At 44.7% G+C, this 15,869-nt stretch overlaps 1 protein-coding gene across 2 annotated transcripts in view; it reads right to left on the reverse strand.

Moving 5' to 3' along the window:
• The window catches only part of pde4a (phosphodiesterase 4A, cAMP-specific), a 51,210-nt gene extending 43,777 nt beyond the window's left edge, over positions 1–7,433 (reverse strand). The window contains exon 1 of one of the 2 annotated variants that reach the window (XM_084925595.1): positions 6,135–7,433. In XM_084925595.1, coding sequence (XP_084781721.1) covers positions 6,135–6,430 — 296 coding nt within the window. In that variant the 5' untranslated portion in view covers positions 6,431–7,433. The remainder of the gene's footprint in view (positions 1–6,134) is intronic. The other variant, XM_084925596.1, reaches the window with a different exon arrangement.
• Between the last annotated feature and the right edge of the window lie 8,436 nt (positions 7,434–15,869).

A 15,869-nucleotide genomic window follows, 5' to 3' on the forward strand; every position in this document is an offset into this window, starting at 1 on the left:
ATGATTTATGCCGTAAACAGAATAAAAAATGAGAGTCTGAACAAAGCGTTGGTTGTATTTGTTGCCTTAGTGTACAAGTCTGTGACACGTTAAGCCAGCATTAAAGCCATCTGTTACTCTAAACACGTATGACAGTCTTACGTAGTCATCCATATAGCTGAAACTGAGCCAGTAGTTTTGGGCGGGAGCTCTGTCCTGGGGCACGAGGCCTGGAAGCGATACTTCAGATGAGATGTTGACATCAGCGGGCAGCTGAACACAAGCGTGAGCATCCCCCCCGACGAGTGCGGCCTCTAGGTGCACACCTTCATCTGCTCCAGCCGTAATTTGCTGTGAGTTCTTAATTTAAACTCGGCACTCTTTGAGCATTCCTGACATGCCTCACATTAGTCCGACACGGTGCTCTGCTCAACAGGTGGCTATGGTTTTGTGCTCTCTGCTTCACTGAACGTGTGCTGCGCTGACACGCCGCTGACAGAGGGGTTGTCAGACTCACTCATTCAGACAGCTCTGCACTGAGACAGCAGCCTAAAGCACTTTTCAAGGGGGTTGCCCCCTTTGCGACATCATCAGAGACCGCCAGCTGGTTCTAATTGATGGTGTATCACCTGCTTGAGCACCACATGGACATAATATTCTTATTCGTCGCTCTATCTTATAGGGAATCTCACACACGGGCATCATGTTGCCGTTTTCTATCAAGCTGAACTGTTTGCTGAGAGGTGAAAGACTAGCACTTATTGTGAAATGGAATACGCTGCACATTTTGACATTTAAATACTCCCAACTCTCAGCAATAAAGACCTTTTTCTTGGTATGAAGTGGGCAATTTGATTACACTAAAAGGTTTTTCCTTTTAGTTCCCCTTAGTGCCTTTGGGCTCGAAGAATAAATTACTATTACTACTAAAAAATAAACGCTTTATTTATTTATTTTTTTGTATCAGACGAAAACTAAATCCAAGGAAATGGGTGATTGTAAATCCATACAGGAAGCTTTACAGAGTACTGTGTGTATTTTAATCTCACAGCATGATTAGGATGCTGTTTTTCCCAACTTCTCTTTGATGCAAAGGCTGTTTGAACTCCTTTTTTTAGTGGCAGCTGATTTCCAGCCATGTGATGAAGGTGTTTGTGTCTGCCATGCCCTTGAAGTCTGTGATTTTTCAAGAAGCGACTGGAGCATGAAGAACTAAAAATCACATCAGCATAAAAACCCCGTTTTATGGGGAAGAATATAGGAAGAGATGAGGCGCTGCACACTGTTGGCGGTGGGCAGTTCATTTCACTGCCAGGATGTGAAGGTTTGAGATTCAGATATGGCTTTGAGGAGGTGGGGGGGTGAAATAATAGATTCATGATAGTGTGCTTAATGCCGCTGTAAGCAAGAAGAAGGCTATCAGAAAGCATCTTGACGCTACTGGGAACCAGCGAGACGGGCCACACAATGGAAAGACAAAGCAGAGAGCAGAAATAGAGATGGAATCAATACTCTCCATTTACTCTGAGGTGAAAGGAAGCACTGAGAGGATAGGGGATCAAAAAGAGAGACATGCAGCAATCAAAGACTGTTATTTTAATGGACAAAAGACTGATTCAAACAGTATAATTAGATAAGAAAAGGAAAAAAATAGCCATTATGAGGCTTATCATCATCATAGTGGGCATGTTGAAAGAGGCAAAAGAAAGTATTGCATAATCAACTGTGTCAGAAAGTTCCAAAAAGGCGATTTAATGAACATGAGCGTGAAAAGGAATAGGGACTATGGGGCTGTTACAGACTAAATGTAAGCAGCTGCACCAAACACGGAGATAATTGTGGATAACAGGTGGACTTGTTGTGCAACTTGGATTTTTGATGCCGATGCTCACTTTGTTTCCTCTTACTGGGATCTCTGCCCATCCGCACTTGTTAAAAAGCACACACACACACACACAAAAACAACAAATGACTGGTGTATCACAACTCTGAGAAGATTCAGTGTGAAATCAATTAAAATGCAAAAACGCCAAGGTTTCCAGTCGATTCTTGAAGCTTAGCTGACGCCGCTAAACGTGGTTACAGGAGGCCCGAGTCTCTGTGGGAGAGTCTGCAGGCAAACAAAGCGACGAGCAGAGAACAAACACAAAGAGGGACCTTGAATGAGGGGACCTATACATTCCCTTTGAGCAGACATCTGTTCGGTGTCATTGCTGAGGAAGGTTTTACCTGGGGTATCCGCCTGAGCCAACTAAAGCGCAGTGAGCACGGTTCCAGTCCGTGTACTGCCTCCAGATACTAATTAGTGCTGAGAGCAGCGAGAAAGCACGATGTATTCACAGAAGAGCGCAATCTGTAGCCTAAACAGATGCTTCCACTACCTAAACGAGATAAGAGGTCTATTACTTAACGCTATTAAAACGCTTTTGGTGGGGAAGTTCCTGAATGCTCTCTGTATGAGACTTGGATCTCCTGTGTTAGAAATGCAAATGTATGATCAACAGCAAAATACTGCTGTTGTGTTAATTAACTGGAGCTGTACCTCATTATGAGCTAAATTATTATGGCAGCCGGCCAGTCACGCAGGGAAAAGAGCAGCTACAGCTTACAAATCAGCACTAGATCCCTCGGTTGGAGGGAGGAGGGGTATAAAGAATGCATATGTGGTAGGTGAGGAAGTGAGCAAGGCTTTGGTTTGAAATTGTCGCAGAGGTTGCTGTGATCAAACTTCAATCTGAAGCCTTCAGTTCTTCAGCTGAGATGCATTAATATTCCCTTTTTTACCTTATGAACATACAAGTCATGATGCATATCCAGCGGGATCTGCTACGTACTGACAAATTATACAGTCGAGCCCATCAAGTGCCTTAGGCTTTGCCTTTTTTGGGTAAATGAAATCTATTCTACAAATGCACAAAACAAGTAACCATAGCAACTGAATTGCGGGAAGAGCTGTTACTCGTTCAGTGTCAGTCATTCATTTCATGTCGGAACTTCCCAGAGCGCATTGGGCATGGGACCTGATGGCTGATACGTTCATATTAACGTCCTCTGACAAAAGGCATGACAAGACGGTTGAACAAAAGACATCGGGGAAATGCAGAGGAGGCAGACTGACACTCTTTGGGGGGAAGCTGATTGCCACTAAGACTGCCATTTTGTAGGATAGAAGTAGAAAAGCTGCAGACTGGGATTCTTCAAACAGTTATGCAAAATCCCTTTTGTGTATCCCCCCATCCGCTAGACTGGTGACTGTTGGGAGTGCTTTTTTATCAATAGTGAGGGTTTCTATTACAGTTCCCTGAACCCTGTCCGAAACAATTTCACCAGAAGCTCTCAGGCTCATTGATCTCTTGAAACCTCCTCCAGATGAGGCGCTGACCGACTCCTTAAGGTCTTCCACTGGGTCAGTCAGCACGCAACAAATCAAAGACCAATTATTCTTCCACTCTTCTGGAAAAGGAATCCTTATCTGGTACATTTGGTCTTATTGTGTTTGTACAAAGCTAAAAACATTGAATTCGCATACATTAAAACTTAGAACCATCTAACCTGTCACCGATTCATGTTTGCTAAATTTGCGATGCCTTCAGAACATTTAAATCTAAGCAGATTTTAGGGTCTAACTGTTGGTCACTTCCTTGCCATATGATGGGGCTTGGAGCAGGGGCCTCAAATATACAGCGAGCAAGAGCCGGTCCAATCCGCCTCACTGGATGGCTATATTAAGTGTGAAAATTACAGGGGGGAGGGGGTCTAATTTGTTGCTGTATTTTGCTGCAAGACACATTGTGTTGCAAGTCCCAAAGAAAGGATCACATCATGAGAGTGATTGTCCAAAATGTCATTTAATCTTAGCAAGAGATCAGATTTACAGCCTTCCTATTTCTCCTGGCCTTCTACTGAGACATATTGTGAAAATATACTTAGTTATCTCCGACTGTTCACCTTCTGATTTGTGAATGGATGGCTCCTTAAATGAGAGCTTGTTTAAAATGTACTTTGAGGGAAATTTTCAGACATCTGCATGTAAATAAGAGCATTCAGAGTGGTGAAAGCAGATGTGCATGAAGCTGCCTTCCATAGGCCACACTCAATGCAAGTTAGCCTTGAGCGAAAGAGCACAGCGCTGCTGGATCAACATAGATGTTTATAAATACAGTGAAGCGATGAGGCATCTGCTTGAAGCGTCCATTATGTGGACATAAGCAAAGAGGCAGAATTTACAGTCGCTGCAGTATGTGAAAATAATAAAAATAGCTTCAGCACAGTGGAAATACCTCTGACCTCCCATTGATGTGAAAAGAGGTAAAACAAGGCCTGTTGGAAACCATATGGGCTACAGGTCAGACACTAACCTGTGCACAGCCCACACATAAATACCTCCACACACATTTCACCACCATCCGTGACACACAACATTCAACTAGCAGCCTCCATTCCTCCGTGCACCCTCCTTCCTGACCAGTGTGTAGCACAAACACCCACTGATCGCACACATCACTTTACGAATGTGCTAAGGAACATACACGCACACATGAACACGCACACACAGTTGGAGCCAGCTCCGTGTACCCTCAAAACTGAGCTTGTTGGAATCGAATTATCTCTCTTTCTCTGCCCTCTCATGGTTTGCCGCCCACAGAAGGAGAAGGGCAGGCAGAGTCAGTCCCAATGCACTAAAGATTGGACTGCCTCAGAGCGTGTCCTGGGGACTAAAATACAAATCAGTCCTTCCTCCAGTCAGCTGGAGTTGGCCTTTCTCCCAGGGGCCTGCCGGGAAGGCCGTCTGTGGCATTGAAAAGAAAAAAAAAATGGAAAGACAACGAGTAAAAGAAAAAAAATGCTAGACCCCCACATTCCCATCGGGACCCACCACACAGCCATAAATGTGTCATCAGTGTGACAATCCTCTTGTTTAATGTGGTAGAGGCATGTTTGTGCTTCATGAGTGTATGGGAAAAGTTTAGGAGGATAATAAGGCAGCTCTAAGCAGTCCAACATGTAAACTAACGCCTTGACTTGGAGGAACATCAGGGGACTTCAGGTCATACTGAGAAAAGAAGGGAAGAGGGAGCAAACTAAAAACCAGCATAAGCACGAAAGCCCTCGTCTTTCTCTCCATGACAGTCACTCTTTCACAGACAAGAATAAAAAAGAAAAAGAGTCACAACCAAGACAAACTCTATGTTACCAGGCTGTAAATTATTTGCTGTTATAAGTAAAAAAAGGCGATAACACTGGACAAAACAACCTTATGCTGCACTCTCAGTGTCTCCTTAAGAGGATAAATGGAGCGTTTGTTGAGTGAGGACAAAGTAATCGTATCATAATCATGCAGTTCCACGACTCACTTAATGAAATGCCTTTAATCAAATCTGTTTGATTAACATCCATTGCTTAATTTGATTTAAGTGCTAGTGCAGTTTAGGTGTGCTGTGTCCTCCCGTTATGAGGCAGTGAATTTTTTTACTGTCATGTCTGATCACAGAGCAGCAGTGTGTGCCAGCTAGATGCTGCCTGAAGCCATCTGTGTGACATTTCTCTGACACAAGTCCAGGTAACACTGCATCTTATTTTTTAGCCCACCAATTCAATTCACCACAGAAAGAGGGTCAAAGGTCAGGGAGACCTACACTTGAATTTAGAGACTGTCTTGATAAGGAGTTCATCAGCAGGGCACTTTTTTTTTTTTTTTTTTTGCTCCAACGCCCACCTAGCCCCAAACCGCCCTCTGGGAACAAACTGATGCAGTCCCGGAGTGCGCACGCCGGCGATATCTCTGTCTTGCACGCACGAACGCACACACCAGACCTTTGATGCCATTAAAACCACAGAGCTTCATGTTACTTATCAACTAGTATGCTGACGCTCTTAACATTGTTAAGGTGCTCCTGCGTTTCGAGTGGGCGGCCTGGTTTGCGCTTCATACCCATCTGACAGAGTCTATCCAAAGACGCATAACGCATCTGTACCGAAAACCCACGCGTCCCGCCTCTCGATAGAAAGCGCTTCATATCAGTTAACCCTTCAGGCGCACTGCGTTATTACGCACTCATTAAAATGCCCCCACCCCTCCCCCGTTTACGCATATGCCTTGTGGGCTGTCATGGGCTATTATTGGGATGTTTGGAATGCATCTCTTTCTCGCCTACCGTTTGTTCCCGACACAATTTCCGATGGATGTGTTTGTGGTCCCGTGGAAGGAGGATGGCCAGGACATCCGAGACTTTTTCAGTCCCGGTCTGTCGCTCGTATCCACGGCGTCGGAGCGCTCCATGTGCCGGTGGTGATGCCGGTCTGTGTCGGAGTACCCCCGGTGTTTGATTTTGATCGGGGTCCGGGGTTGCCTCCAAAGATGCTGCGGAGGTTTCAGAGTCGCCTGTCCTTCCCGGGGAACCGGGAGCGACAGGGACAGGCTCTTCTTCGAACATGGTGGTGGTTCCATCATAGTGCAACAAAAAAAAAAGAAAAAAAAGAAAAAAAAAATCTTTTTTAACTTCTTGATTAAATAATATGGCTGTATTCGCTTATTTCAAGCACAAAACAAAACATGTCATGTCCCTCTCTGCCATTTGATCTCTGAGAGAACAAACCAAAGTGACCAAGTCCAGCGCAGCACCGGTCTCTATGCTGCTTTCTGAATAACATCAAAAAACTGCCACAGTGGTAACCTGACAAGTCATCCAAAAATCAATAATCTCATTGTTCTCGGTGGAGATCAGTTTTAGTTTATCCCCAAATCTCCAGTCTGCCGTGATCCTCACCAGTTCGGGGTTTTGGTGATGAGACACCGGTCCTCCTGCTTCTCCTGAAGTTTGACGCCTCATCGCCCATGGCGCACAACCAGATGACTGTATTTATTTTAGAGAATTTATTGCTTTTTATTAGCCACTTATTGCAGAGACACACAGATCGCCGGCGCTGGCTCTCCCCGCTTTCTTTCTCTGTCTCTCGCACTCTCTCTCTCTCTTTCTGTGTGTGGTATTATTGCTGTCCGTATGTTTTTTCAGCAGAGCTCAAATTTCCAAGCAATTTCCGTTAAAGTACTCAGTCTATCGTGGTTCGTGTAGAGCTACAGCATCTCTGTGCGCACACCAAGCGCAGAAGTCTTCAGCAATTCCTCGGTGGAGATATTTTTCTTCTTCTTCTTCTTCTTCTTCTTTTTAACTAAAAGGCTTAACCGGACTCAGAAGCTTATCTTTAATAGATCAGGATGCTGAAGAAAGGTTGGACATATCCAAAAGGCATAAGCGATCCTTTGCTGTCCAGATTTTCTCTGCTTCAGTTTTTCTTTCTTTCTTTTTTGTTTCTTTTTTCAGTCAGAATGCATCGTAAAAGGAGAGAATTCATAGTTGCGGAGGTTCAGTCATCCTGTGCAGTGTGGGCCATTATCTCCCCATCCTCATATTTGCTGGAGTTCGACGGCAAACACTGGCTTCACCACAGCACTCTCTCTCTTCTCTTTCTCTCCCCCCCTCCCTCTGTTCTGGTCCATCCAGTCTCTATATGGTGGATGGGTGGTTGCTCTCCTCAGTGAGCACTGTCAGCACTGGGGGGGATTTAAACCATTTATTTGCACATCCATTATGCTTTGCCCCCTGTCTGCTCACTTGGCATTCCCGTGAGAGAAAACAAAAGCATCAAATTGGCCAAATCATGTCAGCTGAGAAAGAGTCTTATAGCATCTGATATGGCATCTAAAACACCACTCTTTATCATTTTTACCTATCTGAGGCTGATAGTTGTTGATTTGAGTTACCATCTCAAGCTTGAGGAGTACGTGTTCATGTCCAGACATCACTGAGAGCTTGGAGCCGTCCCCATAGAGCTCTTGCGTACAGTCTGTTGGGTTATTTTTAGAGAAGAAACAAAAGTAAAGACTATCTTGTTGCTCTGGAAAATGGAGAAGGCGCTCACGTTAAAGGGTAAAAGGTTTTATTCCCATCAGAGCTGCCACTGATAATGGTAATGTATAACACTATCCATAAAAGCAAGAGACAAGCGCTATTCGGAACAATCTGCTGACCTCCATCAATCGAAGATCAGTATTTATACCAGTGTATGTAAGCAGTGCATTTAAATGCAAAATCTGATTCCACATTTGATAAGTTGGTTATTATAGAGCTGCAGGTGCTATTGATTTGAGTAGAAATAAAATGAACATGCTCTAAAGGATTACACGGCTCATCTTCTTCCTTACAGTAATTCATGCAAATTCAATTTCAGGGCAGCCACTGTTTAGTGTTTATGTAACATACTATAAAAAATTGCCCTGTACACTGTAAAACATTATTTAGTCATTGGAAATGTCTCTTTTTGTTCAGTTTAAAATAAATAATTTGTTGCACTAAAAACTCTTTTTGTAGTTTGCAGAAAATAGACAGGAAGAGAACCTGCTGTCGCATATTTAGCGAGGCTCCTCGTGACCTTTCACCTTTCTATATACTGTATCTGACCTCTAAAGTACCATATGAGCCTCTACTTAGCTGACATCTTCTGACAGGAGCTTTTTATCTGTTCCCGAGGTGCAGCCGCTAACTAGAGGTGACGTTTGCAATCATAGCCCCGAAGCTATGGATCGAGCTGCCTGAGGAAATCAGGTCAGCAGAGTCAGTGACCTCTTTTAAATCTCTTTTAATGATATACAGTTATCGGACAGGCTTTCCTGATTTAAAATGAATTATTGATCAGATGTTCCTTTTTCCAACCTCAATGCTTTATTAATTGTATATTGTCTTTGCTTTGCTAACTATTATTTTGTTTGTGTAACAAGTAATTTTAGATAGCTGCTCTCTTATATATTTTATACCATTGTTTAATGTTTATTTTCATTGTAAGGACAATGCTAACCTGGATTCACATTGGTGAAATTAGCAATTTATGCCATTTCATATTTATGTCTTTTTTTCTGTCTATTGGAGTGGCTGCAACAGGAAAATTACCATATTTAAGTCTGATATGTAAGTGTTGTTTGCAGATAGTTTTAAAAACAGAGAGAATTGCCAACACAATCAGCTAAGCAGGTTTCTCCTCTGTATGTGTCCAAATCTTCTCGGACTTGCTTTTCTAACACATCTAAATCACTGTTTGACTTAAAGGTGACGTGTTCTGCTCATTTTCAGCTCCATATTTTTCTTCTTGCATTCTGCCAGAGTATCTCTGTGTGACTCATAGTTCAAAATAGTCCTATTTTATCTTTTAATGGGCCTCGGAGAAGCCTGTCATTTCTTCCACTGTTTAAAACAAACTGTTTTAACTCCCTTACCCGTCCCTTTAATCCATCTTTTTTCTCATTGGCTGTCTCTGCAGACAGAAGGTTTGAGCTGCAGGTGGGTGGGGCTTCTTTTGCTCACAACCAGATCCATGTGCCTGAGGTGGGCCTGTTAGGGATGCCCGCTCTTTGATATACAGAGCCAAGAGCAGAAACTGCAAAATTACCTGAAACTGAGCGCTTAGAACAGTTTGACGTCTGAGCTTTTGGCTCACAGGCGGTTAATTGAACACGCACCGATCTCATTATTTGAAACTTTGGCCATGATTGATATGGGCTTTCACCAGTGCAACAGCACTATATATCTTACAGAAATCAGGAAAAAGCACTTTCAGGTAACTCTTTCATGCATATTTAAAGTCGAAGGGAATACAAACAAGAATGTAACTACCAAATAAGGACAGACGTGATGTTTACTGCAAATCATGTGATTCGTCATGTAGTTGATTAGGTCGACTGGTTAGTTGACTTCTACGCTTGTTGAAGTGATTGTGAATAAATCTTACATTTACACGGGGAGATGTTGTCTCTAGTATTATTGCCTGATATTGTTCAATGTTACTTTGACATACGCTATTGAACTGTAATCAAATACCCCTTGATTACAGGTATCAGGCATCTGAGCTGAACTGTAATCAAGTCCCAGCAGTGGCCCGCGCAGTGTTTAGCTCGGTGGCAGTAAGGTGCATTTTTGGCGTCTGCACATGTGTCAGACGCTTGTCCTCTCTGTATTGGAGATGCATGTTTCTTTTTAAATCACTTTTCCATTTTTTTAGATATAAAATTCAAGCTAAGCTTCCAGCTTGTGATGCTGCTCTTTCACAGGAACCACTTGTTATAAAAATCAGACAGCTCTGTTCCCCTTAGATATTTCCTATTAGTGATGCAGACCACCAGGAAGCATTCGTGCAGGCTGGAATTTGCGCTTCAGCTGACCCTGAAGGGCCTCCAGATTCCCCAAATAGAGCTGTGGGATGCTGCTGGGATCTGGGCTGCTCTGCTTGTTGCCACGACCCTGACACAGATAAGAAGCTATTAAAAAAAATAGATGAATGTTTGGAAGCATTTGCAAGCTTCTAAAAAGGTGCAGCTGCTCCTTTTTGTCTGCCAATGAAGTCTGAATGCTCCCAGGAGTCTCTGAAGGGTTATGGAGAGTCTTGGTGGAGGTCTTCTGCTATTCTGCCCACACCTGTTGTCCTCCCTGTGAGCATGAGAGGAGACGATCGATACTGGGGATGTGATAGTCGCTAAGAATCACCTAAACATCCAGTTTCCCCTCTGAAACGTTCTCCCATTCTCCCCAAAAAGCGATCCAACCTCTTTAATATGCTGAAAAAGGCATCAGGAGCAGATTTCCAATAAACACAGGTTTTTTTTTAATTTTCATCATTTTCTGTCTCCTGCTCTCTCACCTTCTCACACTTAATCTAAACTGTTGTAAAGTCACCACACATAAATCTTGTGGTTTTTGTAGAACAAGTGCACGGCCATAAAAAGAACCACCAAACCAGCAATTTTGCTTTCGGTAACGAGCATCTCAGCCTCACAGGGCAGCCAGCAGAGGAATAGTTTCTGTCTATACTGTAATTACCGGCTTTAGAAATAGACTGACACTCTAAGGAGTTGTTTTCCTCTTATACACGTGCCTCTTCACTCTCCCTTTCTGCCTCGACCTAAATATAATCATTATTTTTTTTACTTATGTTTCAGCGCATGTAGGAAAAAACATGTAACATTTTCTTGTGGCGTAATATCACTTTGAGCTATGATATTAAACTTCAATATATTGCAGGTAAACAGACAGAACAGGGATACAGTCCATAGTATGAGAAATGAATCACAGATAACATTCGATGGCACTGATTAAACACTGATTAAAGCTGCTTCAGAAGCTCTGACTGAAGTGACTGAAAGGGTGCAGATGTAAGAAATATCGAGAAATATTGATATCTAAGAATTTGTCACATGCTCAAATGGTTAGTTAGATATTTATGCAGTCTCACAAGCCGTTAAACCTAAATCTTACCACCAAACTCATCTTGTATGTGCAACTTTTTATATTCTTTATTAAAAGAGACATTTCTCCCCCAAATCAAATGTATGTACTTCAGTTCTGGCCTGTAATGTTATTTAATTATTTCTTTTTGGTGTGTCTTACTCGGTTTTTCTTCAAAGTAAAGCAACCAAATGACACTTACCTCGCGATGCTCAAAGTGAGCGCAGCAATAATGTCTTTCCAGAAATCATGTCCCAGTTACTCAAAAATCTGCAAACCTTGTCGTAAGCACTTGGTTTTGGAACTATTTTTTCTCCTCTCGAAAGAAGTTGAAGGGTGGACAATTAATACTGACATGCAGTCACAAGCAGCCTCTTGTCTTGGGTAGACGGACGATTTCTAATGTGGTTTGGTCCTGCCTTCGCTATTGTGGTTGATATGGGGGTAGGGACGGCCTTAGGGCGTCTGGGGAGTCCCTAGGGACGTTTCCCTAGAGGGCCTAACCCGGGGGATGTGGCCATGACCTGGTTAGGAGCTCTGGGGGCTCTTAGATGGTGTTTTCCTTGTGGCTGCGTACAGCGGAGATGGGGGAGGGTCTGTGCTGGCGGACGTTGGTTACTGGCCTGGTAGCCTGGCTGCCCCTGGGGGGGTCTGGGACGGGCGTGGAGGCTTGGGGGTCTGGGGGTGCTCCATCCCCCGGTCTGGGGTGCTGGCCGGGCCTTGGGGGCTTGGGTCCTGGCTGTTGTGTCGCCGGAGCAGTGGGCGGGTGGGTGCAGGGGGGCTCAGCCCCAGTGCAGGGGATCTCTGGTGCATCGGCCCAACTAGGGGGCTCTCTAACTGGTGGGGAGGTTGTTATATCTTTGCAGGTGGTCTCCTCACTACAGGAGCTCACTCTGCAGGTGGGGGGGAGAGATATAGGAGAGGTGGAGAATGAACTCAACCTGGGTGTCTATTGTCTTGTGTAGTTTGGGAGATGATTGGATGATGGGGTGGGTGCAGTTTTCTCTGGGGCGGAGTCGGGTGGGCTGCCCCGGACTCTGTGGGGCTGGGCGGTGCTGCTGCTGCGGGCCCCGGTCCGGATGGGCCTGGGCCCCCTTGCCCTGGTGGGTTCCAGAGTGTGGGGGTGCCTACTGGGGTCAGCGGGGGAGCTGGCCCCAGGGAGGGGCCGCTTGCCCCTCCCTTTCTTCCCTCCCCATCCTCAGCTGCCTCCCTATTCCTACTCTACCACACCCACCCACACACGCAGGGCTTGGGGTGCAGGTATGTCACCAGGGTGCAGGGGAGGCACTCCCCCTCTGTCCCCTTCTGGCCGCCTGTGCCTCAATTTTATTCTGCAACCTAGACATCCACATTACTCACACTCTCACATAACACATACATATAGGGCCTTGGGGGTGGGCACGTTTTACAGCATCCAGAGGATGGTCGGTGTACTCCAACCCACCTCTGGCGCTGGTGCCCTACCCTCAATTTTAAATGCATTTAGACACTAAGGGTTTTCGGGAGGAGCCGTGCTGCTCTCTGAGAGGAAGCTAGTACCATGCTCTCCTGAGTTTTAAATGCACTTTAGAACAGCACACAGCAACACGACATATGAGCGGGCGTAGGGAGGTTTGAGGTCTTCACTCACCCCGGTTCTGTTAGCCGTCAGGGCTGGGGGGCTGGGAGGAGGTGCTGGCCGTCAGACTGGGGTCTGGGATGCGGGGCCTCCCTGCTACTGCAGATAAGGAGGTGGTCCGCTTGCCTCCACCCCAGAGAGAAGGGTTACATCTCCTGGGTCTAGGTGCGGCTTGCCCGTCTGAGGGCGGGGGTACCTGGACCTGGGATATAGAGTATGTTTGGGGAGTGTGACTGTCTGTGCAGTGTCTATTTGTGTCTGTCTACACGTTGGGTGAGTGCCGAGTATTTGGTTGTGCATATGGGGTGGGAATGCACGTCTGTGTCCGCGTGTGCCTGTTCGTCTGTGTCTATATGTCAGGTTGGGTCTTAGACTCAACCTCTCTGGGTACATCTCAGGCCCTCTAAAGTACGGAGGCCTATCTCCCCTCACCACACTCCCTGCCGGTGGCTGATGCCCTCAGACGTTGGTGTGTTGGTGATCCTTGTCGTCTGGGGCTGGGCGCTCATGCATGTACCGGCTCACTCCTGGTGGCCGATTGGCGGGGCCGGGCGCCTGCGGCCCGGCTGGGCTCCTTCCGGGGGGTGGGGTGCCCTCAGGCCTCTGGGCCTGAAGCTCGGTCCTCTCTGGCACAGCTGGCTGCCGGCAGAGCCCGCGGGCACGCCACTGCAACCCCCTCTGGCCTCTGCTCTGTAGCTGCGGGGTGACCTCTTGTTTGGGGCTCTACTCAGCTCTTCCCAGGAGGGTGGCACGGTTCCCCCCCCCTTTGGTGGTCCTCCTCGGGTCCTTGTACTCTGGGGCCTCTGGATATCTGGGGCCTGGATCTCCTCCATACCTGCTTCATACCCTGGGGGACGGGGCTATGGCTCCCCACACTCCCTAGCAGATCGTTACATGGAGAAACCTTTGGAATACAAGCATGCTGATCCACACAGATATGCACACAGGTGTACACACGGGTGTTCACAGACGCGGACTACACCTTTCTTGGCTGCTGCCTCAAAGCACATTGTGCGCTGTCTATCTTGCGTGCTGCACAATATCGTTTATTATTTAGTATCTACTGTTATCTACTGCTAGCTAGTTTATTGTGATGGTGCTGTTTGTTTTTTTTTTGTTTTTTTGTTTTTTATTATGTTGCTCTTTGTTGTTTGCTTTCTCTTCTGGTTTTTTTTCTCCATACAGGTGATCCAGGTGTTTTGTTTGTTTGTTTGTTTGTTTGTTTCCTTTCTTCCCCCCCTTCTCACCGTCTCTTCTCCCCTTTGGCTTTCTTTCTCTCCCTCTCTTTCTTTCATTCTTTCTCCCTGTCCTATCCCCCAGTCATGTCTGTCCCGTTTGTAGCAATCGAAAATAAAATAAATTCATAATTATAATAAAGGTCAATCAAATGGACCAATATGGCAAGGCCATGATGATCCACTTGGTAAAATAAATCCGCTTGGCATCTTTCTTGGCCTTAAGACAACAATTCTGATGGCTAAAGATCCAAACGGGACACAAAAAAAAAAAAAAGAAAAAGATATTTATGCAGTCTCACAAGCCGTTAAACCTAAATCTTACCACCAAACTCATCTTGTATGTGCAACTTTTTATATTCTTTATTAAAAGAGACATTTCTCCCCCAAATCAAATGTATGTACTTCAGTTCTGGCCTGTAATGTTATTTAATTATTTCTTTTTGGTGTGTCTTACTCGGTTTTTCTTCAAAGTAAAGCAACCAAATGACACTTACCTCGCGATGCTCAAAGTGAGCGCAGCAATAATGTCTTTCCAGAAATCATGACCCAGTTACTCAAAATTCTGCAAACCTTGTCGTAAGCACTTGGTTTTGGAACTATTTTTTCTCCTCTCGAAAGAAGTTGAAGGGTGGACAATTAATACTGACATGCAGTCACAAGCAGCCTCTTGTCTTGGGTAGACGGACGATTTCTAATGTGGGGTTAAATCTTTGGCGAGTGTAGTCCAATAAAGAGAAAAGGGTTCCTGCATGACACACTCACAATAAGGTTTGTGGATTTCTTTTGGAGTAACTGGGTCATGATTTCTGAGATGAGACACTGCTGCTGAGTTTTTCGAATACACGGTACAGTGCAAAAATTTTGTGCCACCTCTGATTTCTTTATATTTTGCTAGGAAATGGGAAAGAGGTACAGCTGTTGTAGAGCTATCTTGCAATTTCTTTAAGTAGTCTTCAGGAATAGTTCTCCAGGCTTCTGAAGGACATTCAAAGTCAATGTCAACTTTATTTATATAGCACAGTTAAATGAGTGGCTGTTGAACAAAGTGCTGTACATCTAAAATAATCTATTTAAAGCTCTTCTTTTAATGTTGACTACCTTTAGTTCTGTTCTCTGTCAAAAGGATCCCACACTGCTTCAGTGATGTTAAGATTTAGCAAAGGCCAATCAATGACTAAACATGCTCCATTGTGTGTTTTTCTCTTCAGGTATGCTTTTACTGCATTGGCAGTGTGTTTGGGATCATTGTCCTGCTGAAAAATGAAGCCACTGATAATCAGATGCTTTTAAGATGATATTGTGTGGTGCATCAAAATCTGATGGTAGATAACAATAATTTAAATAATGCCATCAATTTTGATTAAACAAAACCCCCAAAACCACTGGCTGAAATGTAGCACTAAGCCGTGACAGAGTCTTCACCATGTTTTTCTCATGACCTCCTGGCGACAGTTGTAGTTGGATGAACTAAAGGACTCAGGTCCTGAGTCATTTGCTGGATTTTTCTACTTCTTAAGGACATGGCTTTCATTTGTATTTCATCTGCTGTTTTTTTTTTTAGGCTTGATCCTTTTTTTTGTCTTCTATTTGTCCAGTTATCTTATTTTTCAAAACCACATAAAGGATAGCATGCAGAGGTATGCCATATATATATATATATATATATATATATATATATATATATATACATCCCTCCATCCATTTTCTCCTGCTTATCCAGGGCCTGGTCACGGGGGCAGCAGCCCAAGCAGAGAAGCCCAGACC

Source organism: Perissodus microlepis, chromosome 4 (genome assembly GCF_051167445.1).
Source record: "Perissodus microlepis isolate ML-2025 ecotype Zambia chromosome 4, ASM5116744v1, whole genome shotgun sequence".
NCBI lineage: Eukaryota > Metazoa > Chordata > Actinopteri > Cichliformes > Cichlidae > Perissodus > Perissodus microlepis.